The sequence below is a fragment of the Delphinapterus leucas genome, chromosome 6, assembly GCF_059928025.1.
Source record: "Delphinapterus leucas isolate spDelLeu-1000000601 "Yukka" chromosome 6, BTC_Dleu_Yukka2, whole genome shotgun sequence".
NCBI lineage: Eukaryota > Metazoa > Chordata > Mammalia > Artiodactyla > Monodontidae > Delphinapterus > Delphinapterus leucas.
Window position 1 is genome coordinate 97,156,451 of NC_143134.1, and position 23,275 is coordinate 97,179,725.

Consider the following 23,275-nt stretch of genomic DNA (forward strand, 5'->3'; position numbering starts at 1 on the left):
ATGCCCTCTCTGTCCCCTTCCCTTCATTACAGAGGACCGTCTTGCAGACAGCAGGACTGTGTGTACAGGGGCTGGTGTGCTGCGTCAAAGGCCATGGGGCTGCTTACGGGGATCAAGATAAATGTGCCCTGGAACCAGGGGCTCTTAACCTGAGACCAAGCACGTGTGGATTCCTGTGACAGAAAGGCTGAGGCTCCACGCTCATCCTATTCTCAGGGTTATCTGTGACCCCAAAAGAGTTAACAACCATTAAGAACCATGGCTTTGAGTAGTGGAGAGCCGTATAGTTTCACAGGCTTTAGGGTCAAAACAACTGGGATTTACATCCAGTCTCTGCAACTTGCTAAGCAATGACTTTGGCCAAGTCACGGACCCCTTAACCCTCAGTTCCCTCATCTATAAAATGGTGGTAACAGTACAATCGATTTCGCAGAGCTGTAGTGAGATTTTACAAGCAAAGCATGCCGTAAAGTGCCTGGCAGAGATTAAGGCTCAGTGGATGGGCCCGTTAGGGTTACTGAGGCACTGTGGTGGCCAGCCTACAACAGTACTTCCTTGGCTCTCGCTCAGCCAGCAACACTCCTTCCATCACACAGTCCCCCCCTCCCCCAGGCAGAAACCCAGTTTTATTCAGCTTACTATTTTCATGCAAATGGACTAACAGAGTCTCCCCAGAAGTTCACCCACAGCCAGGACTTGCTACACTTTGCATTTCAATATTGGGGTCCTTCTATCTTTCTTTTTCTTCTATCCACATTCCAACCAGAGAGGCAACATCCAAAGCAAGGATGAACCAAGATCTGGACCCTGTGGCCACCCTCTGCAGGGACTCTGGCCTGTTGAACGTTTACTCAGTTAATCCCCTTATCTCCCTGTTAATAGTTCAAGGAAAACCAAACAAGGTCCCTTGCCTAGGTCAGCTGCTCCTCATTCAGGGGAGATTTATGTAAACCAACCAAATACTCAAAGGACCAAGGGATTCTCCCCTTTAACCTCCAGGAAATACTGGCACCAAAAGCAGGGTGATGTTGGTCCGGCACACCAACAACGTGCTTCAGTCTAAACCTTGGTGAGTGAAGCAAAGACCCTCCCTCGTGTGTCGTGTCCCACCTGATTTGCAAATAAAAGCAGGGTAAGGACTTGGCATTGGTGCACAGGATGACAATCCAGTAGCTTAATGGAGTCTCATGACCCAGGGAAGTGATTAGGACCTTGATGGGTCTGGGTCAAACTGGGAAAGATTTATGGGGAAGAATTATATACCAATCCTTTGTTCCTAGAGACAAGACACCTCTGTAGGCCTCACCTTAACTCTCTGCCCTTCCAGCTAGGTCCCTAGAAGGCGGTGAGAACAGGAAGTAAGGTTGCAGTAAGTACATAGATAGTCTTATCTATCTTCCATAGGTATAGGAATTTCACAACATTCCTGAGAATTGATGGTCTGGATTCAGAGAGATTTGGGTCAAAATTCAACAACTTGCACAAGATCACAACCTCAGCAAGTGGCAGAGCCAGGATCCAAACAAACCCGTCTGTCTGATACCAAGGCCTGCACTACTTCCCTTACACTGTCTCGTCTGCTTGTGATAATTCCCGAGAAAGAATAGCTTATCAGATGAAAAAGCTGAGTTTTCCCTAAAATGTGTACTTCAGTGGGGCTTAGGGTAATGCTTATACAAAATCCAACACACACTTGTTCATCGATCTTTGAGGTTCCAAACAAGAAAGCAGTGTTACCTTCCAGGCCCACAAACTGAGTGTGTATTATTTCATTGTAAGCTCTTTTTCTTTTTGGTGAAATCAGAAAATCACATCTGGTAGAATGTTTTGAGGTTTCGTGGGGTTTTTTAAAACTTGAATATGTATAATGTGTACTAGCAAATTAGCAGGTAAACAACTGCCACTACGTGCCCTGAGAGACACGGAACCAGACCGAGAACACCTTTCAAAGGTGACCCCAGCCCTACCTCTTCCCTGAAGAACTGTATCCTGCGCACCGATAGGGCTGGTGGGATGTGGGTGGAGCTGGTTAATGACAGGAAAAGTCACTGGAGCTGTGGAAAAGAGGTCCCAGCCAAACTTCCCCCACAAATGCTGATCTTTTAGACCGGGACATTTTTGCAGTATTAATCCATCCAGCAAGCCCAGCCAGGAGAGAAAGACCGTGACTGTGGGATAACACAACAACCATATGGGGTAGGTCTTATCATTCCCTTTTTATAGAGATGAGGAAACCCAGGTACAGAGAAGCCAAGCCATTTGCCCCAAGGCGACATACCTGTGTTGAAGCCGGGATTCAAACCTAGGTAACCTGACACCTAGAGCCTGTGTTCTCAGCCACTACTGTATTCTCTACGCTCACTGAAAAGGCCGTCGTCCAAACACATGATTGAGAGTCAGATGACCTGAGCTTTATTTCATCACTGTCACTTGATACATATGTGACCTCGGGCAATTCCCTGCACTTCTCTGAGCCCCAATTTACTTATCAAGAAATTAAAGCAAATGATAGCAATTATAAAGTCCATTATACAAGGTTGTTATAAGAATCAAATGAAATAATATTAGTCAATCTGAGATGTTCTACACAAATGCTACTTAAAATTGTATGTTCCATGATTTGCAACTGTGTGATAAAGACATAATGCATATGAAAAAGCCCGGCAGGCACCAGATGATAGTGGTATTAAGGTATTGCCTTAGGGGGCTTTTTTTTTTATTATTTATTTTTGGCTGTGTTGGGTCTTCGTTTCTGTGCGAGGGCTTTCTCTAGTTGCGGCGAGCGGGGGCCACTCTTCATCGTGGCGCGTGGGCCTCTCACTATCGTGGCCTCTCTTGTTGCGGAGCACAGGCTCCAGGCGCACAGGCGGGCTCTTTTAATTACCCCTTTCTGAGCTATCAGTAAGGTTATTTTACTTTCATGATTGAAAATGCATGAAACAGATGTTGGCTATTATTATAATTACTATTATCACCATCTACTAGGACTGAAAATGGTTTCCTGAGCTCATGCCTTATCAAACAATTGGAAGCCTAGCTTTTCTGTTCCAAGCCATTTGCACTGTTTCCTAAAGATAGCATCTTGGGAGAGGTCACATTTAGCCCATGCCCATTGCCTGGATTCCACTTGCCAGCAGTAAGTCTCAGGCGGGATGCTCATATACTCACATTCATGTTGTTCATAGGGTGGGTAGCTCAGCCTCACGGAGATCAGGATCAGGAAGATAAACAGAGGCCAGGCCACTTCCAGCAACAGCTGACACTGAGTGGGAAATAAGACAGAGCACTGTGAATTAAACAAACAAAACAACATGGAAGCCTAATGCTATTGAGCTTTGGGAAATCCACAAAAAAAGTTAATTAAACAATTGCTCAGAGCTTCCCTGGTGGCACAGTGGTTAAGAATCCACCTGCCAATGCAGGGGGCATGGGTTCGAGTCCTGGTCCAGGGAGATCCCACATGCCGCAGAGCACCTAAGCCCATGCACCACAACTACTGAGCCTGTGCTCTAGAGCCCATGAGCCACAACTACTGAAGCCCACAACTACTGAAGCCCGTGCACCTAGAGCCCGTGCTCCACAACAAGAGAAGCCACCGCAATGAGAAGCCCGTGCACCGCAACGAACAGCAGCCCCCGCTCACCACAACTGGAGAAAGCCCGCGCCCAGCAACAAAGACCCAACGCAGCCATAAAAATAAATAAACAAATAAATAAATAAACAATTGATCAACTTCTCCAGCCTCTCTTACCACTCTCTAAGCTTTGATAATACTGAATTGTTTGCAGTTCTTACCTTATAACTTACTATTCCATACCTCTGTGTTTTCCCTACAAAAGGGAAGATGCTTCCCACCCTGCTTCATCTGGCTCACTTCCACTCATCCTTCAAGATTCAACCAGGCACAATTTCCTTTACTAAAATCTCAGTCTGAGCTGGAAGCCCTTCTGCTGTGCTCCCAGAGTAACCCATGCATCCTCCTCCCATAACAGTTTCCCTGAGCCCCTGAAATCATGTTTTTATCACTGGCTTCCTATATGAGTACCCTGAAGGCAAGCACTGGACCAAGTCATCTTTGCATCTCCAGCCTTAGCATAGTGTCAGGTATGTTATGACCATTTGTTAAAAGAAGAGGGCCAGGGCAACCTGCTGTGCTAAATACACACCACCTTGGCTCTAAAGGAACACACAAAGTTGCCCTCTGCAGGGCTGAGAATAGGGCTCCAAAGGACAATGGAAATTCACATGTAGTTCCATAGTGACCTGTGTGCCCCCAGGACTGGAAAGATCTGGGAAGAGTGCAAAGTCCTTCCCCATCCATCAAGATCTGGTCACCACCTTCTCCAGTGGGTTAGAAGATCATTAAACATATGTAACTGTGATCCACCAGTTAAAGCAATGGGGTTTCTCTAAAGGAAAAACCTGCCTCAGTGAGTTACCAGGGGATAAATAAGCACAGGGACAGGATGGAAATCATGAGACATAATCTAACTGAATCTATGGTGTTTGGACAACTAGTTCCATGGCCTGAAGCCTCACCTCCTTCATTCCTTTCAGTTCTGGACTCAGATGTTCTAATTAGGATGAACACCAAAGAGCCCTGAATAGTCACGGGCCCTTGTGGTTGAGAGTAACTACAACTGTGGCTTCAGAGCCAAGAGAACACTGATATGAAATCCCTCCTTTTATTTAAACAGAATTTTTTTTGATCCCCAAGTCCATATATTTTTATTATGAGAATTTTGAAATTAAAAAATATATACAGAAAAGTAGAAAAAAATAAACATAAATCACCATTAATCCTACTTCCTGGAGATAATCCCTAGTAAATTAAGCTAACAATGGTTCTCCATTAATATTTTTTGTCTTTTTTTCCTATTCATACATAAATAATAAATTTTTCTCTACAAAATTGAGATTATACAGCATATATAATTTTGTATTTTGCTTTTTCATTGAACATCATACTGGGAGTGTTTTCCATGACAAAATACTCTCTTAAAATATGGATTTTAATGGCCACTTGATACTCCATGCTGTGAATAGATCATAATTAATTTAACCTTTCTGCTTCAGATTGGTTTTAGCTTTTGTTTATTATTCGTCATTGGATTTCTGGTATTTTACATTCCAAAGACCTTTGATATGGTTCCACATTAAACTCTTTTTTAAATCTTCTTTTTAGAAGGAAATACATGGATGAGGACAGTGGATGTCCTTGGATGATAAGAACATGGGTGATTTTTTTTAAACACCTTCCTGTGTTTTCTAAATTTTCCATAATGAGCATGTATTACTTCTCTAGTAGAACAAACAAACAAAAAACCACTGTTACCATATAACTATGAAGAACAGTTTGCTCTAGATAGCACACCAGGAAAAAAAAAAAGACAAATGGGTCCTTTGGAAGAAAGCATGCTGTCAATGGGGTCTCCAAGACCAAAGATGGGGCTGGTCTTGCTAAATATTTCTGTAAATAATCCCAAAGAGGCAACACACAGCGAAATCTCCAAGCTTTCAAATGACATTCAGCCTCCTCTACCAGCTGAGCTGCAAGTCCCTCCTTGGGCTCCCCAAGTACCCTGAGCCTCTACCAGCACTGGGCATAGCAGGGGCTCCTCCTCCAGTGTCCCTTTCTTCTCACTGAGCCTGCCACATGATAAGGGCTTTAAGAATGTGTGTTGAGTGAGAGAATGAACTGAAGTTTACAAAATAATAAAGATGGAAATGTAAGTCAGTTGAGCCCTTTGGGAAAGCAACTTGGCCATATGTATTCAAAAGATATGTTTATTCCCCTTGACCAAACAATATTCCTAGAAATTCATCCCACAGAACTAAGTTTAAAATGTCAAAAAGCTATATACACTGTTACTCATTCATTCAAACACTATAATTGCAAAATATTGCAAACAACTTAATTGCACAGCAATAGAGAAATAATTAAATATGGCACATCTACTCAACAATACATTATGCAGTCACTACAACAGGGTTTATGAAACACAGACACTGTTAACCATATAATATTAAGTGAAAAAAGTGGAACACAAAATTGTATGCATTCCAAGCTTACAGCTAAATAAAATCACTCACAAATATTAACAGACGGGAGTAAAACTTCCAAAAAACGGTTTAACTGTGAATAAATTCAGAAAAGAATAATGAAGTAAAAAAAAAAAAAAAACCAACAAAACCAAAATTAATGAAGAGTATGAGTAAGATAGCCATCAACCCTGAAGCTCTGAAGCTACTATGTGTACTTTTGCGATAAATAGTAGCTACCATTTACTTTTTTAGAGTCAAGTGTGTAGCAGGCACATTATATATGGATTATTTCATTTAAGCCTGCAAACAACCCTGAGATGTAGGAACCATTATTGTCTGTATTTTATATGTGGCAAGGCTAAAGCTCAAGGAAGGGTAAGTCACAGAGAAAGTCAGTGGCAGGGTTGAGATTAGCAGCTAGTTTTGCCCAACTCATGTGGCCCAGGGAGGAAATGACCCCACTAGGTGGCACAGTCAAAAAATACCAACAGGTTCCACAGAGGTAAAATGAGCTCATGGCCTATAGGTTTATGATAGCTACAGCCAATCCTGAGCACCTACTGTGTACCAGGGATTTATATAACTCATCTCTAATATTTTCACAAGAACTTTGTGAGGTAGCTGGTATCATTAGATAGTGAAGAAAGTAAGATTGGGGCAGGTTATGAGCCATACATAGCCTGGTAAAAGAGTGTGCCAGCGTTTGAACCCAGATCTACTGACCCTGACGTGCTTTTGCAACCATCATCCTGCCTCTCACAGAGCCATGTTTGAGATATATACCTTACAAGATGGCCACTTAAGAGGAGTCTGGCACTCACCAGCCCTCCTGGGCACTGATCTGACCCAATGAATCAAAGTTTATGTTCCTGAACATCTCTGTAGCCCCACATCTAGGATCCAATAGGGGAGCAGATGCTCAAAATATGTTGATTGATTGAAAAAAAAAATGAATGGATCTTTCCCATGGCATTGATAGCAAAGAACATGAAGAAAATCTTACAACTCATTTTTAGCAACTGAAGCCAGTGCGTGTAAGCAGATTAGGGAAAGAGGTAAGGAAAAGATTGACAACCATAATGACAGCTAACACTTAAATAGGCCTTACCATGTATCAGTGTTCTAAGTACTTAACATAGATGAACTCATTTAATCTTCAAATAACCCCATTAGCACTATTATAATACCCAGTTCACAGATGAGGGAACTGAGGCTGAAAGAGTAAATAAATTGCCCAAAGATACAAGCCTGGTAAACGGCAGAGCCAGAATTCAAAGCCAGTCCAACTCAAGGGTGTGTTCTTAGCCACTATGCACCCCAGTCTCCTTACCCCCTGCCCCATTACCGGAGTATCTAGATCTTGATCTTTATAAGCCATGCTGAGCTGAGATACTAACATGTATGAATGAATGAAGAGACCATCTCCAAGAGCCAGCACTCAAACCAGAGAACTCGTGACACACAATTCTCTCCATGCACTTTTACTCTGAACCTCTAAAATTATTTCTGTCATTGAACATAGAATTTGCCTTCCAAACTCAGGGGGCTGTTCTAGGTACTTCTTTTCCTAATAGCCTCCCTCTAGAAACCCAATTTGACTTCTGCCAGGAATGCCATTCTGGCTCCACTCATTGTCAAAATCAGATTTCTCCCCCATCTCTCAGCTTAGCACTTTTCGTTCAGAATAGGCCCTCATAAATATTTGGGTTGGCCAAAAAGTTCATTTGGGTCTTCCATACCAGATGGAAAACCCAAACGAACTTTTTGGCCAACCCAATAGCTTGGAAATAAGACTGATGCTTTACTGCTACACACTCCTATAGAAAACTAGAAAACTCTTCTAAATCTTAGTCTGATGATACCTACCCACCTCCCTCCACACCTGCCCCCACCACGAGGCAGAGGAGATGGAGAGGAACACCGTGTTCAAAAGATGCTTCTTACCAAAGTTAGAAACTCAGAAGCCTTCTTTTAGGTTGGGTATTAAAACAAAAATTCTGATGTTTCAGTAAATTGCTACACTGAGCTGCTCTGGGGACTTTCCACCTCGTTATTCCTCAGCAACAACATGGGGATCATATGAGCGAGTGTTTCTAGAGCAGGGTTTCTCTCAACAGCACTATTGACATTTGGGGCCAGATAAGCGTTGTAAGGAGCCCTCCTGTGAATGGAAGAATGTTTCCCCCATCCCTGGCCTCCGCCCGCCAGAACCAACAATACCAACCACCCCTGGCCAGGGCTGTACCTGCCAAACAATATCTCTAGACATTACCCAATGTCCTTGGGACATTAAAATAGTGCTAGGCTACTTTTAGAACTTGATAAGGTAATACGATTCAATGGGGAAAAGAAACAGATGAAAATATGAGAGACTATTCTGAGAGGTTAAAAAAGTAAAATGGGAGACAATGAATTTTCCCAGTTAACAGGATGTCCATCAAAGCAATAGCACACTCTAGGCTATATCAGCATCACGATGAAAAATACTTATCGATATATACCTCAATTAAATCTGGAAAAATTAAAGTGAAATCTTAAAGATCAAATCAGAGAAATGCTGGAGGGAAAAAGAAATCTGAAAACCACGCCTGCCCTCCCAGAACTGTAAAGCCTCATGTGGTGATGGTGGATTTTTAAATTGGTTTGATCCTTCGGAAGGACATCTGATCATATATGTCGAGGGCCATTTCCTTGGACCTAGGAATCGTACTTCTGAGATTTTGGCCTAAGGAAATAATATAAAAATAAGAAAAGGCTATATGTATAAAGTCTTTATAGTAGCTTATGTATAACAGCAAACACGGGAAACATCTGAATGTTGGCAATAGGGTATGAAGTTACAAAATAAAAACTGCATTGATGGATTACTGTAACGCTACCAGGAATGTCAGTGGCATTATCCCATGGCAGATTTGGGCCCAAAAGATCCAGCCCCTCCTCTTACTAATTTACTAACTTATAACACTTTCTTCACCTGTGCAACAGAAATTGTAATGCATACCTCTCAGAATTGCTGTGAAAATCAAGAAGATAACGGATACAAAAGAACTTTCAAAAGTACAAAACACAGACTACACATCAAGAATCATTATTATAAATACGTAAATTACTTGGAAACATATATGCCAAATGATGTTAAGTGAAAGAGGAAAACAGAGCACAAAATGGTATGTATGTATGTATGTATGTATGTAATGATTATAATTGTCTCCTTGGGCTATCGTCCTTCAAGTCCCCTCAGTGCCAAGGACCACACCATCTGACCCTCGTCATCATGAGCTATCTACCTCAGGGACTCCTTCTGCACGTAACATAAAATTCAGCTGCCCTTGCTCAGCTCCATGGCTGCATGATCTGCCCCTGCTGACTCCCAACTCACCCCCAGCCAGTCTTCCTTCAGTGCCACTGGCTTTCCTGTTCTTTGACTCCAGGACGTACGTTAGGCCCGTGGCCTTCACACCCTCTGTCTCTCTGCCTGGAATCCAGTGGCCTGACGGCTGAGCTCCCGATTTTCCCCTGGCTAACTGCTGCTCGAACTTCAAGGCTCTCAGCTTAAATGTCATGACCTTCTATTCTAAATTAACTCCCTATCCTCAGCCTGGTAGTACCTAACACAGTAGGACAGTTTGGTTTTTTTCCTTCATAGCACTTATCACAGTTTGTTATGAGATTTCTACTTATGTGATAATGTGCTTCATATCTGCTTCCCTCACTGAACTGTAAGCTCTATGAGGGCAGGGGTCCTGCCTGTATACCCAGCACACTATGTTACGTGCAGTAGATGTTCAATAAATATCTATCCAAAGGAAACAATAAATGGCTATTTGTTCTAACTTTCCTCATTCCAAAGAAGTGGAAACTAAAACTCAGGAAAAATGAGTTTCCCTGAGCCATTGAGACATATAGTGGCCAAGCTGGAATTAGAATTGAATTAGAATTAGATAATAATTAGAATTCTTATCTGGATTTGAACCAGCAATGCCAAGCCAGGACTAAGGACAGGAAAGAAATGTATTAGGTGAAATTGGAAGCCGGGAGGAGGTGCAGAAAGTTTGTGTCTATGCTATAAAATTCTCTAGCGGCTCTTAAACGAGGAGTCTTAATTTTTATTTATTTGATAGCTTATTCCTTGTCATTAAACAATCCCCAAATATTGATACTCTTAATATTGATATATGCAGAAATTAGAATTATCTATTTTCCCAGACACACAGCTAAACAGATCTAAATGAGAAAATTAATGGCAAAGGCAAAAAGGAGAGGCCATATGGCCGTAATCTGTCCCATCTGTTCCATGGGGACCTTGGCCTCTGGCTCGGCCTAAAACCAGATGAGGACCCTGAGAACTCTGAAGCCCCTCGCCCTTCCTGTCCCAAGCCCTGTTTGTGCTCAGTGACTGCCACCCACACAAGTTAACCGTTACTTTGGACCCAAACTGAGCTTTGCACCCAACTTATGCAACTCAATTTCAATGTATTCTTTGCCCAACAGGAACAGCGGAAATCTACCCCTGGCTGATGGTCCCCATAAGTCTGCATAATGGGAGCACAAGAGAGAGGTCCCCAGGATTCATTAGCAAACAAGGATACAGAGTGAAAGGGCAAACGGCCGTCTTTCAGGAAGGTTGCTCGGGGTTTACTGTTCAGCACCCAGCTTTTACATCTTTCTTCCCATCTCCCTGCACACAAGGCCCCTATAGCAGGGAAGCCTCTTTGAGACCTGTAAACTAATGGCCCATTTAATGCATTTACCCACTGTTCAGCAAATACTTATTAAGCATATCCCCGGTGCCAGGCTCTGGGGCCAAGTGTATACATCCAGGATCTCAGAAGGAGGAAATCAAGCAATGGTTTTCCATACACTGTGGGCAAGAACTATTTGGAGCTGCTAACTTCTTCCCCTGCCTACTGGGCAGAGCTTGTTCTAACTATGTGAGCTAACAAAGTGGTACCAAAACCCTAAACAGGTTCCACTGTCTATAGAACAATATATCTAGAGATCCAAGCCAGGTGGATTGGGAAGTAGCTACAGCCAGCACTTGAGATCCATGGGCATTAAATCTTTCATGCAGATAAGTCAAAGCCTGCTAAAAAAAAGGGCCTGTGCCTGTAGGGCCACCAGGAAATTGGTTCTGGTGCTACTTCCATGACCCACCCACTCTGGACCCCTGTCCCCTACCCCAAACCCCAATCCCATCAGCTGTACAAGAAGCAGGTCAGATCTTTCCAGCTGTGACAACCTAAGCATGTGCAACCTGAAATAAACCACCCTTTGTTTCTGGTTTGGCAAAATAGATTTCCTGTCGAAATCAGGAAGGGAGGACAAGCTAACAGGCAGTAGGTTTAACACCTAGAAAAGCCCTTTTGTGTCAGGATACTGTCTCCTTCTTACTCTTTCAACAAGAACTCTGCCGCAAGGCCAAAAATTGCCTTTGACGAAGCCCGCCTATCTCTCTACTCGTAATGCTTTTTAAACTGATAAGCAATATTGAGCAAGAAGCAGCAAGACTAGTAGAGACTGGCCCCGCCTGGATGGCCCAATCCCAAATCCTGTTCCAGGACACTGTGCTCCTGATTCTTGGTTGACCTTGAGGAAATCCCTTCCCTGCTTTGTGCCTCAGTGTTCTTATCTGTAAAATGACAGGTTTGGGTTGGACTGCCCTTGAGACCTTGCATCAGTAAGATGATATAGTTCTTTCCCCTACTCACCGGCTAATGGACACAGCACAGCAGAGACAGTTGCCCATCACGTGGGCTGCTGCCACCATGATGAGAAGAGGCAGGGGACCTGGACCACCCAGTAGCTAAGAAATCAGATTAGGAGGTGAACGTATAGATCTTTGGAACACCAGGACCTGGGCAGAGCCATGGGAGGCAGGGGCAAAGGCAAGAAAGAGGTTAGAAACTTCAAGACTGAAGATAGAAAAACTAATAATACCATTGAAGAGCAATCTGACATAGTGGTTTAGAGAACCGACTCTAGAGTCACACATATACACACATATCCATGAGGGATTATATATGAGTTCTATGTCAGGATTTTAAAATTTTGTGTTTTCATTTCAATGTTCATCTAAGCAAATGTGAATAAACATATCTGGATTTTTCTGAATGCCTACTTTATAACCAAGTTCTGGCACAAGATTTCAAGCCTAAGTTTATATTTGTGTTTGTGACTGTGTTAGCACCAATATAATTGTAGCAGACCAATAAGAAAGGCACTGATGCAAACGCAACTTGTGAATGATGAGATTGGACCAAATGAAAGCCAAATGATATCAAATGAAGGTCACTGGAAAAAATGATTGGAAAATTGAATCATTAGCACATAGTAATATAGACTGTCCAAACTCAAACAAATAAGCATTCACTACCATAGTCACATTGTTACCTATAATACGGCTTCAGCTAAACAGTGTCAGCTGCCTTACTACATTAACAGTACTGGTTTTGCAATTTTGTTTGCATTTAATTTTTAAGTTTGTATGGGTCATATGGCCTGTAAGAATAAGGGGTCTATATCTAGTTTCACATACGTTCATATTTAAGTAACATTATAATAAAAAAATAAATTTAGTGAACAGAGGAGGACCTTGACATTTTTGTTCTTTTAAAGAAGGGCCGGCCAAGCATTAGTCTAGTTTCAGAAACACTGAATTAAGTTATATCCAAGATCCCTCATAGCTCTTTGAGTCTAAGAAAGATGAGCATTTCGGCTGCAGATGTGTTAAGCTTCATGAGGACAGCCAAATGGGGATGTAGGTTTAGAATTCAGGAAAAAAGGCAGGGAAGGAAACAGACATTTAGAAGCCTACTACAGAGAGGTGCAGCTAAACCCAGGAGACTGGACGGGATCTCTAGGAGTGTTCAGAGAGGGAGAAGCCAAGAGCTGATGTCGGAACTTCAGAGAGATCACCGGGCCTTATAGCCTTTATCTTCTCACGGAAAAACACCATTCACCTGAGAGTTAAAGATGGCCTTCTCGGGATTACTGAAAGGATCACCGTCCCATCCAGAAGTGAATGGCTTAGAGCCCTCCACAGACATAAAACAAATCTCAGTTTTATATTCCTCCAGGCTTGCAGTCAAAGCTGACAGGAAAGAGTCCACACTGACACTAACAGATCCAGCCTCTGAGCTCTAAGAGCTGGGCCACGAACTCACTTCATTTCCACTGCCCAGAAACCATTAGATGCTCTTGGAGAGCCAGGTGGCCCCCAGGGCTGCAGCAAAAGTTAAGAGGAAGATGGCAAAGGGGCAATTCTGTGCCAGATTTCGGAGGTCAGAACTCAGGCCTGGGTACTAGCACAAAGCAAAGCTATCATTTCTGCCTGGTTGCCAATCTGCCCCCTATGATAAGCGACGGGGCTCGATCAGGACCCTACACACAGTCCCGTGTCCACCGGGGCCAGATTCATTCAATCACTTTGAGAAAACGAAGAAGACTCCCTTTCCCCCCTCTTCCCCTCCCAACTCAAAATCAGGAAGAAAAGCATGGGAGGACCCCCAGAGAAACCCAGGCTTACTGTTTGTCTTCTTCTGAAAGTGAGGTTCTTCCACAGCAGCAACCTCAGCTGAGGCCAACAAGCCATGTTACCTCAGCCGACACCACAGAGCCTGCGTGAGGCTCGGGAGCCCGTGGAGGAAGTGGCCGGAGCTCACAGTGGGGACGCTGTGGCTGGTCATTAACTGAAAGATAAAGCAAGAGGGGAGAGCGCCGTCAGTTTTTGCTGCAAAGCTATACGCCAGTGAGGGCTGTTGCACCAGCCCTCTCACCTGAGCCCTCAAACCCAGCTCTGCCTCACGACTACTTCTGCATAAGGCATGAGTCCCCAACTTCTAGCCTTGGGGTCTCTGGTAAACAGGGATTCTGCAGGCTTTCTGGCAGTAGCCTGGGAGTGAGCCATTATTATCCCAATCAATTGAGCTCCACGGGTGTGATCATTTGGGAATGAAAAATGCACTTGTGAAGGCAGACCTACGTGAGCAACCTTAGGTGGCCAAAGCCCTGAGATTGCAAAGGGCATATTGGAATCCCAGAGACCTGCCTCCCTTCTCTAAGAAAATGCCTCCCCTCTCAGAAAATGTCAGCAGCATTTATAAATTTTGCCTTGAACCTGGAGTGACTTATGCTATTCCCTGAAATTTGCTGCAAACTACGTTTTCATCTAGTTCCAAAGTTGAGTCCTTCTGGTGATAAATGGCACCATCGATAAAGCAGTTTCCTAATCTGGAAAAAGTCACAGCGTGTCTTAGATGTGATGATGTCTTAGATGGTGTGAGTAAACACCAAGGAAATGCCACGGACACCTGGCTCCCAGGTGATGAGGACCACGCCAGTGCTGTGTGTGTGCGGAAAGAAAACAATATCTCATTGAGAAAAACAAGGCAGCCAAAGCAGATGGAGAGCATCACCTGTGAAACTGACAAGCTCCCATTGTCTGGACATATGCACACTTCTGGCCTTGCTACACCTGCACCTGTACACAGGGCCCGCCTACTCCTTGTCAGTTGTCACAAGTGCCTCCTTGGAGGACTGTTTTGCCATCCCGGGGTGGGGGGGTTCTCATAAACAGGGGATACAACCTTCTGTGTGTCCCTGCTGCCCCCTCAACAATGGTATTCATTTAATACTGGAATAATCCCAGGTAGTCACACTAAAATTAAAGTTGGGGAAAGGGTGAAAAATGAAAACTGGAAGAAGGGAGGGACGCACAGGTCAAAGTTAGGCCCTGATGCCACTTCACAGTCATGAACCCTTAGCAGAAATCAGAAACCGGCTTTACCTCTAAAATGGCTCATTTAATCATTGTGGCCTCTGGTGGAGTAGAGGTGGGATATTAGGCCTGAGGAACAAACAGCAAAAACAGCTAAGAATGTAGTGACCACTTGTGCATACAAAACCAAGTATTGCACTAGACGTCTGCGGGTCCAAACAGACCTCAATGCAAAGGGTGATCTATAGCAGGATTTTACTGTCTTGGTCCCCACCCCACAAGGACCTGGATTAAAAACTTCTACAAAAGAAGAGAGAATGGAAGGAGTCTGCAGTGTCTGAGAAGAAGGACTGACTCTACTATTATGTATTTTAATTCATTCATTGACAAGCCAACGAATCAGGGATTCCTCTGAAATAGTCAAGTCTTAGGACCTACTTCTTTTTTCTTTTTATTTATTGATGTATTTATTTATTCGGTTGCACTGGGTCTTAGTTGCAGCAGGTGGGCTCCTTAGTTTTGGCACATGGGCTCCTTAGTTGCAGCAGGCGGGCTCCTTCATTGCGGCTTGGAGGCTCCTTACTCGCAACTCACCAGCTCCCTAGTTGTGGCATATGAACTCTTAGTTGTGGCATGCCTGTGGGATCTAGTTCCCTGACCAGGGATTAAACCTGGGCCCCCTGCATTGGGAGCGCGGAGTCTTAACCACTGTGCCACCAGAGAAGTCCCCCTATTTCTTTTCTTTATTGTTTGCTCAGCAAAACTCTAAATGGACACAGATGCCACCCCCCCCGAAAAAAATTCTCACTCCAAAAAGAAGAGTTAAATCAGCACTGTGTCCATCCACAATTTGTTGTTTAAAGATGGCAACTGGCCTCCAAGCGCTGAGAGCCAGAATTCGATTGTGAGCTGCGTGCTTGCAATCCCAAATTATTTTGAAAGTGGCCTAGGACAGGGCTTGCATTCCAGAAACACAGAAATAAATAATTAGCTAGATTTTTCTCATGCAAAAGCTGCTCTCCAGGAATCACTTAGTTAATTTAGAAGCTACAAGAATCTTTTCAGATCCCCAAGGTAACAATGAGGAGGTTGAAACACAAGTTTGTAATTAAAAAAGGAAAATTAACTTAGCAGAAAGAGAGCCTAGACAGGAATTAGGTCCAGCTTCCCAACTATGTGCCCTTGGCCAAATCTTTACGCTCTCTGAGCATCAATTTCCTCATTATAGAATGGGGGAGACAACACCTACCTTGCATGCTATTCAATGGATTCAGTGAGACAATATAAGTAAGTCCCCAACAAAGTACATGGCACACTGTAAGTGCCAAAGAAATGAGTTCCCTTCTCCCCACTTTTCTTTCTCTGGTCTATCAGTACCCTCTAACAGAGAAATGGTTATATCCTGTCTAAACAATCTTTTCTACTCCATTATTTCTAGCAAGTCCAATGTGGGTTTCCGGCAAAGTAGGAAGGATGAAATCAGAATGGCCTAGTATTAGAGACCCCCAGGCCCAAACCAGGACACAGAATCCCCTCAATCTGAGTGGAGAATCTCAGAGGAAAAGAAGACACGCCTCTATAGAATGTTCACAAGAAGAGAACGGCCAGGAGGAGGTTTTTTGGAGAATATTTTCCTAAAGCAGAGTTTCTGGGTCTCCAGACATGGATTCCGGCCTCAGAGACCCTCCAGGAGACACGCAGAGAAGTCAGCGAGAAGTAGCCTGGAGCAGCAGTAGAAGGTCCTGCTCTGGCTTCACTGGGTACTAACAGGCAGGCTTCTTGCCCCACTTCCCCTGCCCACCTTGACACAGCCCTCGGCCTCCCGCATAATCCCCTCCTCCCACCTCAGGACATGGTGACCACTGCTGGGAGCGATTTTGCCCAAAGAGGAGGGTTTGGCAATGCCTGAACTCCTCTGCTCAGGTAACTGAATCCCAAGGGACATTTCTACATCAGTTTTCCAAGGAAGCAAACAAACAAACCAAAACCAAAAAGAAGGCCGTACTATGTACTAGATTTCTCAATGTTTCAAAGCTAGTAGCACACTCGCTTCTGCCCTTATGCACATTTCCAGTTACTGGCTGGAAAGGGTCCTACTTCACAATCACGGCCAGTTAATAGGGCACCCTCTTCTGGCTCCCGCGTGACCAAAACAGCCACTTCCCTGGGTTCCCTGCCTCCGGTCTTGCCCCCTCCATCCGTTTATCACAGAGCAACCAAAGTTATTCCACTAAACCCAAGTTCCAGGTATGCCACTCGCCCACTTAAAACCTCTGCCAGCACCCCACTGCCCTGAGGATAAAGTCCAGTCCTCACCTTGGTTTAGCTGGTCTCCCCGATGACTCCAGCCTCCTCTCTCACCACTCCCCACCTCCTAAACCAGGTCCCGCAAAACTACCCACGGCACCAAATGGACGGCCCTCTCTCCTACCACGAGGACTCCTGTGCGCTCCCGGTCCTGAAGCTGCTGCTCCTAGCACTGTCAGCCTGGCCAGCTCCTCAACTTTAGGATCCTGTCCTGACCACACTCGGTTAGGAGCCCCTCCTAGGTGCACCCAGGGCAGCCTCTGTTTTCGCTTGCATCGTTTCTGCCACTTTCTGAGTCCACAGGACCTCTTTCTTCATAGCAGTTTTCCCCAGCATGCAAGACAGTATCAGGCATAGAGTAAGCCCTCAGGGAATATTTGCTCAATTAATTAGCTACAAGATGGGCATGAGAAATAGGGATTCAGGATGGAAGGGTGGTGGCATTCCTGGGCCCGTGATAACCGGTTTCTCAAGCTTGATAAACTGATTCAGGCAAATTGTCCCCAGGGAGGGGGCTCTATGTTCACCACACACTTGTGACGGCCACAAGGACTGCTGAGCTTCCCAGGTGACTCCTGGGACATCTGGGAAAGTGTAACTCAATCTAGCTAGGCTTCCCACTAACAGGTTTAGCTAAGGCCCTCCCAAGGCCAGAGGAACCATGAAATCTGCTTTCTCCCCACCTTCATGCCAAGTCCTAGGCGCTCCCTCTCTAGGTCTTTGCATCAGTCACCCAGGTGGATCACGCTTTGCCAAAATTCAACATAGTTCCATACTCTAACCTTTTTTGTACAGCACGACCTTGAGGAAGCCACTGTTCAAATCTTTGGCCAATTTTTTTTAAAAAAATTTCACTTCAAGTGCCACTAATCTTCTAAAATTATTAATACCTAGAGAATACCAGAGCCTGCTGAACCATGACCTTCTCAAATAAGCAAAGATCATTAGTTGCAGAGAAATGCAAACTAAAACCACAATGAGATACCACTGCATACCCACTAGAACTACTGCAATTTTTAAAATTGCAAAGTGTTAGTATGTGGAGCAACTGGCGCTCGCATACATTGCTTGTGGAAAAGAAAAATGGAACAGGCACTTCATAAAATACTCTGGTAGTTTCTTGTAAAGTCATGCACAGACTTATAACCCAGCCATCCCATCCCAGGTATTTACCCAAAAGAAATGAGAGCATATGGTCACACAAAGACCTGTATGTGAACATCCATAGAAGTCTTATATAGAATAGCCAAAACTGGAAACAATGCAAATGTCCATCAATTAGTGAATAAATTAAAATGGAGTACTACTCATCAATAAAAAAGGACTACATTACTAATACATGCAACAGCATGGGTGAATCTCAAAAGCCTTATGCTAAGAGAAAAAAGCCAGACACAATAGACTACACACCGTATGAGTCTATTTGTATGACTTTCTCGAAAGGTGAAACAATGGGCACAGAAATCCTATCAGTGGTTGCCAGGGGGTGGGGGAGAGGACAGACCTCAAAGAACATTGAGTGATGGAAATATTCTATACCATGACTGTGGTAGTGGTTATACATATACTATATACATTTATCAAAACTCATCTAACTGTACGTGCAAAAAGGCGAAATTTAACTGTATGTAAATTGTATGTCAATAATTTGATCTCCCTCCCCCCAAAACACTTGTGTTCTATGACAATAATTAACATAGTCCACAAGTCAAATCATGCCTTGGAAGACCTAAGTACTGCATAGTGTAAAGCCTGGCTATTGTGTGATTCCCTAGGAAGGTAAATAGTGAATAAAATCTTCACCCCCTGTTCATTCCACAAACAACTGCAGCCTTAACTCTGCAAGGCTGCCATTAGCCACAGCAAATATTTACTGAATGCCTATATGTGCAGGTGCTGTTCCAGACACTGGAGATTCAGCAGTGAACAAAAGTGGCAAAGTTCCTGCTCTCATGGACCTTCTATTCTAGCAAGGACGTATAAAACAGACAAATAACAGTGTGTTGTTAAGGCAGTGGGTGATAGGGGTAATGAAGAAAAATAAAGCAGAGTAAGCAGGCAGAAAGTAACGAGGGGTGGGTAACTCCTTTCTTTAGTGAAATGAGAGTGTGCCATATGCTACTGGCAAAAGGGTCACCAAGTGACAGCTGGGATCGTGAATTCTTTTAACTTTTCCCTAAACCAAAACCTGAAATGTCAGACAGACTCAGTGATGCTGGCGAAAGAAAAAATATACGTTCACAGGAAGCCTGCCTGGTGCCGTGGGGGAAATGACGACCCCAATCAGCACCTACTGTACTGCTCCCCCAACCCCCTTCCTCACCAAAACATTTGGCCCTTTTGAACTTCACATGTAAGTTTCAAAGAGCATGAGAAATATAAAGAAGAAAGGAGGAAAGAGGAAGAGGCAGACATGCTAGAAAGACAAGGTGGGAGGGTTTTTTCCCACTTAGTGAAGTCAAATGGAAAACAGGAACTACATCCCATGACTGCCTTCTACCCTCCTAGAGCATTAAATCTGTCTACAGACACGTAGTAAGGAAAAGAAACTGCACGTGCTTACGCTGCTACCCGAAACTCTTAGTTTGTGCAGTAACCAAGGGTTGGTTGGTCTTTTTCCTTCCTGCAAGAACGCTGTGAGCACGTGAGACTGAGTTTCTGTCAAAGGGTGGGAGCCAACCCTCTAGCCTGCTTGCTCCAGGAGAGGACAGTCTCCAGTGGGGACCACACAGCCACCGTTTCTCACTGGAGCAGAGAAGTCGGCTCCACAAGGCAGAAGAGGACAACCTTGTGCAAGGCCAACCCCCAGCTGATAGAAAGAGCTCACTGTGGCTTTGGAGACCAGCTTCCACCACACTCCAATCTTATAGAGAAGCCAAGGCCCCCAAAAGCAAGTGGCCTGCCCAGACTCACCCCCTAGAGTTAGAGCTGGCCCCCAGGTTTCTCAAGAAATAACTTGTCAACAACTGTTCCCACTTTCCCACTACTATATTCCTCCTACAATTCTGCTTCTTCTTCTGAACACATTTTTCCTATCAGTTCTACCCAAAGAGTTCATACACCGCAAATATGCAGTCAGCAACTAATTTTCGTCTTCCAAAACCAGTGGTTTTATGACAGCTATTTCTCTAAATTTTAAACAAATAAATAAATAGATAGATAAATAAATAAATGTGTGTGTGTGTTCTTCTTTGTTAGACAAATTTCCCCACAGTCACCAGAAGTGAGATAGAAGTTGAAGTCTGTGACAACAGCGATCAGCATCTCTCCTGACAAAACTGTTTCTAGATGTCTTATCTCAATAGATAACTAGCCGTTAACAAAAGCAGGAGGTGGATTTACGGCAGGATTTAACTATATCACATATGAATTGTAGTAAACGTGTTGGCGGTAAAGCTCAACGAATGGCCTCTTCATGAGATGCTGATGCAAATGCAAGGATCACAGGTGTTGCTGCATCTCGTCTCCAGAGAGATGTAGAGGGTCCTGAAGAATGAAGATATGAAATCTGTAAGCCCACCAGAGCATGCTTGCTTGGAAAAGGTCTGTTCTTTAATTGCCTCTCTGAGTATATGTCTCTGGAACAGTAGCCACATTCAGGGAAAAGGCTAGTGAGGTTACTGACAGTCAGGAAACCAGGCTGGAACAGGTTCATTGCACCCATGACTGAAGACAGGACATGGCTGCCGTGGTGGAAGGAGGGGAGTCGCCCCATGGAGTCCCCCCGTGATCTCTCCCAGGCTGAGCCATCAGTTTTATTAAGGCTGAAGTTAATTTGACTGCCTCAGTTTCTTTCCTGGTCTCCAGTTGCCAGTGAGCTCTCTACCTGTAAGGTCGTTCATGCTAATCCTGAAATTCTACCCCCTCGCATTCCCCAACCATATTGCAGACCCACAAACTCAGTGAAACTGTCCTTAGTTGCCACTAGACCCTTAAAGGCCTGCAGAAAGGCCGTGGGCTGGTACTCAGTGACCCCTGAAACTGTGTTCCTACTTAAACCATAACATTTTAATACTCAAATTTAAGGAGAAAGAAAGATGTAAGAAATCCTCCAAGATAAAAGTCAAGGATAAAAGGAAGCCATTCTATCATTCTCGAAGATTCCTGTCATTCTAGAAGAGGCTCTGCTATCACAATACCTGTTTAAAAAATACAGATCCAATGAATTTTATCAATTCTAACAATCTGTAACTCAAGGGGATATTTTTTTAAGTACCAAATGTATCATACTTACTTGATTATTAGTAACAATAAGTTTAGAGATAACTGCACATTCTTGTTTCACCCTGAAATATATATTCAATTTCCTAGACAAAAGTATTTGCTAATAGCTAATTTTCAAAATGAGAGTTATGACATGAATACATAAAAACGTACAGCTAGAAGAGATACATGAATACTGTACAAATCTGTAACGAGCCTTTGAGAAGCATAATTCCTCATGCTGTCAACAATTCTATTTTAAAGGAGATTCAAAAAGGGTAAATCTATTTCTATCATGTCACTGATATTTGGACAAGCAAAGATCCTATTTATCACTCTCAACAGTCCAGTTGTTACCAGCTAAACCATCTCAGGACTTCTAAAACTGACAAGATCCAGGGTTTCTGAAAGCAAACCTGTCCTGTCCCCAAGTTCTTGTTTCATTGTTGTAGAATTATGGAGGAATTCTGACAAAATGTTAGAGATAACCCTTCTTCCCCTGCTGATTTCCACTAAACAAACACAGAGCAACCTTCAAAGGAAGACTTTAGCAAACAATACAACTATTTGCTTTTTCCCTGGTTGGGGATGTGTAGCATATAGGAAAAATGAACCTTTCTCCTAGAAATGAAATACCTGTCAACATTACATGTCATAGAAAAAAAAATTTTCTCAACTATAATCATAATGCCAAAGCAAGAGGGCCCTGCAGGGAAGGAACTGTCAAAGTCACAAACACCCTGAGTGATACAGAAACACAAGCAAGCCCACGTCCACGAGCAATCCTTTATTTGCGGAAAAACTTGACGGGATAATATTCCCTGTTGTTGGAGGAGGATTTTCCAAGAGAATTTTATGATAAAAGGCTTGGTGACTGTATCAACAAAACAACCACTTTGTTTGGTTTACATCTCGGAAGGGTCAACATCTTCAGATGTTCAACCTTCTCCCAGGCTAAAAAGTTTTTTTTTTTTGAAGTTTTGAATTTGATTTTATTTATTTTTTTATACAGCAGGTTCTTATTAGTTATATCTATTTTATACATATTGGTATATATATGTCAGTCCCAATCTCCCATAACAGTGCTCAAAGGACTTGGGGACAGACAAACCCAAATCCCTTCACCGCCTTCTACTTCCTGCAGGCCAATGCCGCTGTGCAGCAAACTTCCCCAGACGTCCTTAACTCTTATTTTCTTGAATTAACTGGCCCGGTAGACAGAAGGGAGGTTTTGGAGTCAGAGAAAGCAGGTTTTGAATCCTGACTCTGCTCCTCACCTGCTCTGGGACCCTAGGGATTCTGAGTCCCTGTATCCTCTCCATTAAATAGAACAAATAATGTATATAAAATATTTAGCCAGTTCCTGGAACAAAGCAAGTATCCAGCCAACAGCAGCTATTCACAATGACTAGTGCTGCTGACTTCACAGCGCAAAGCATTCATCAAGGATGGGGCACAAAACGGGCAGTTTATTAAAGGCATCTCTCTTCTCCCTTCTTTGTCCACAGATGGCACGATTTCCCCCAAGGGCTTTTCCAGAACACACTGGAACTCTCTGCAGTGCCCAGCTCAGTGGGAGATGTGAAAGGGTTACGCTGGTATCCTCATGCCACTTCTGCCATTGTTGTACCATAAACCCCTGTTTGGGGACCCCACCACCCAGTTACACTGTTCTCCCACTCTGGGGGCAGTCAGCTCCTCTGTTCCGTGAAGGCCGCCGTCCTCCACATCTTTAGCACCCAGCACAGTTTTCTTCTCCAGCCCACTTCCTCCAGCCTCCAGGTCAATTACCTATTTGCAATCTGGGCCTTCTAATTCCTCCATCTCTTCAGCTCTCCCTACCACGTCCTCCAGTGTACCAACTTCTCAGGTGGTCCCTGCTAAACTGCAAGCCATGTGCAGCAAGCTACGGTGTCTCAACATCTTACCATCCTCTGCCACACTGAGCCCAGAGCCCAGGACCACTTGGTGCTCGGAAACACTTGGGGAATTTGAAAGCCTCTG

The 23,275-nt window shown here is 43.8% G+C and overlaps 1 protein-coding gene across 9 annotated transcripts in view; it reads right to left on the minus strand.

The window, feature by feature from the left end:
- The window catches only part of ABCA1 (ATP binding cassette subfamily A member 1), a 183,375-nt gene that overhangs the window by 101,957 nt on the left and 58,143 nt on the right, over positions 1-23,275 (minus strand). For 5 of the 9 annotated variants that reach the window (XM_089913478.1, XM_089913479.1, XM_089913480.1 and 2 more), the window contains 2 exons: positions 13,571-13,733; positions 3,169-3,262 (listed from right to left, as the gene is read on the minus strand). In XM_089913478.1, coding sequence (XP_089769604.1) covers positions 3,169-3,262; positions 13,571-13,636 — 160 coding nt within the window. In that variant the 5' untranslated portion in view covers positions 13,637-13,733. Of the gene's footprint in view, positions 1-3,168; positions 3,263-13,570; positions 13,734-23,275 lie in introns of those variants that run through there. The other 4 variants (XM_089913485.1, XM_089913483.1, XM_089913482.1 and 1 more) reach the window with 1 other exon arrangement.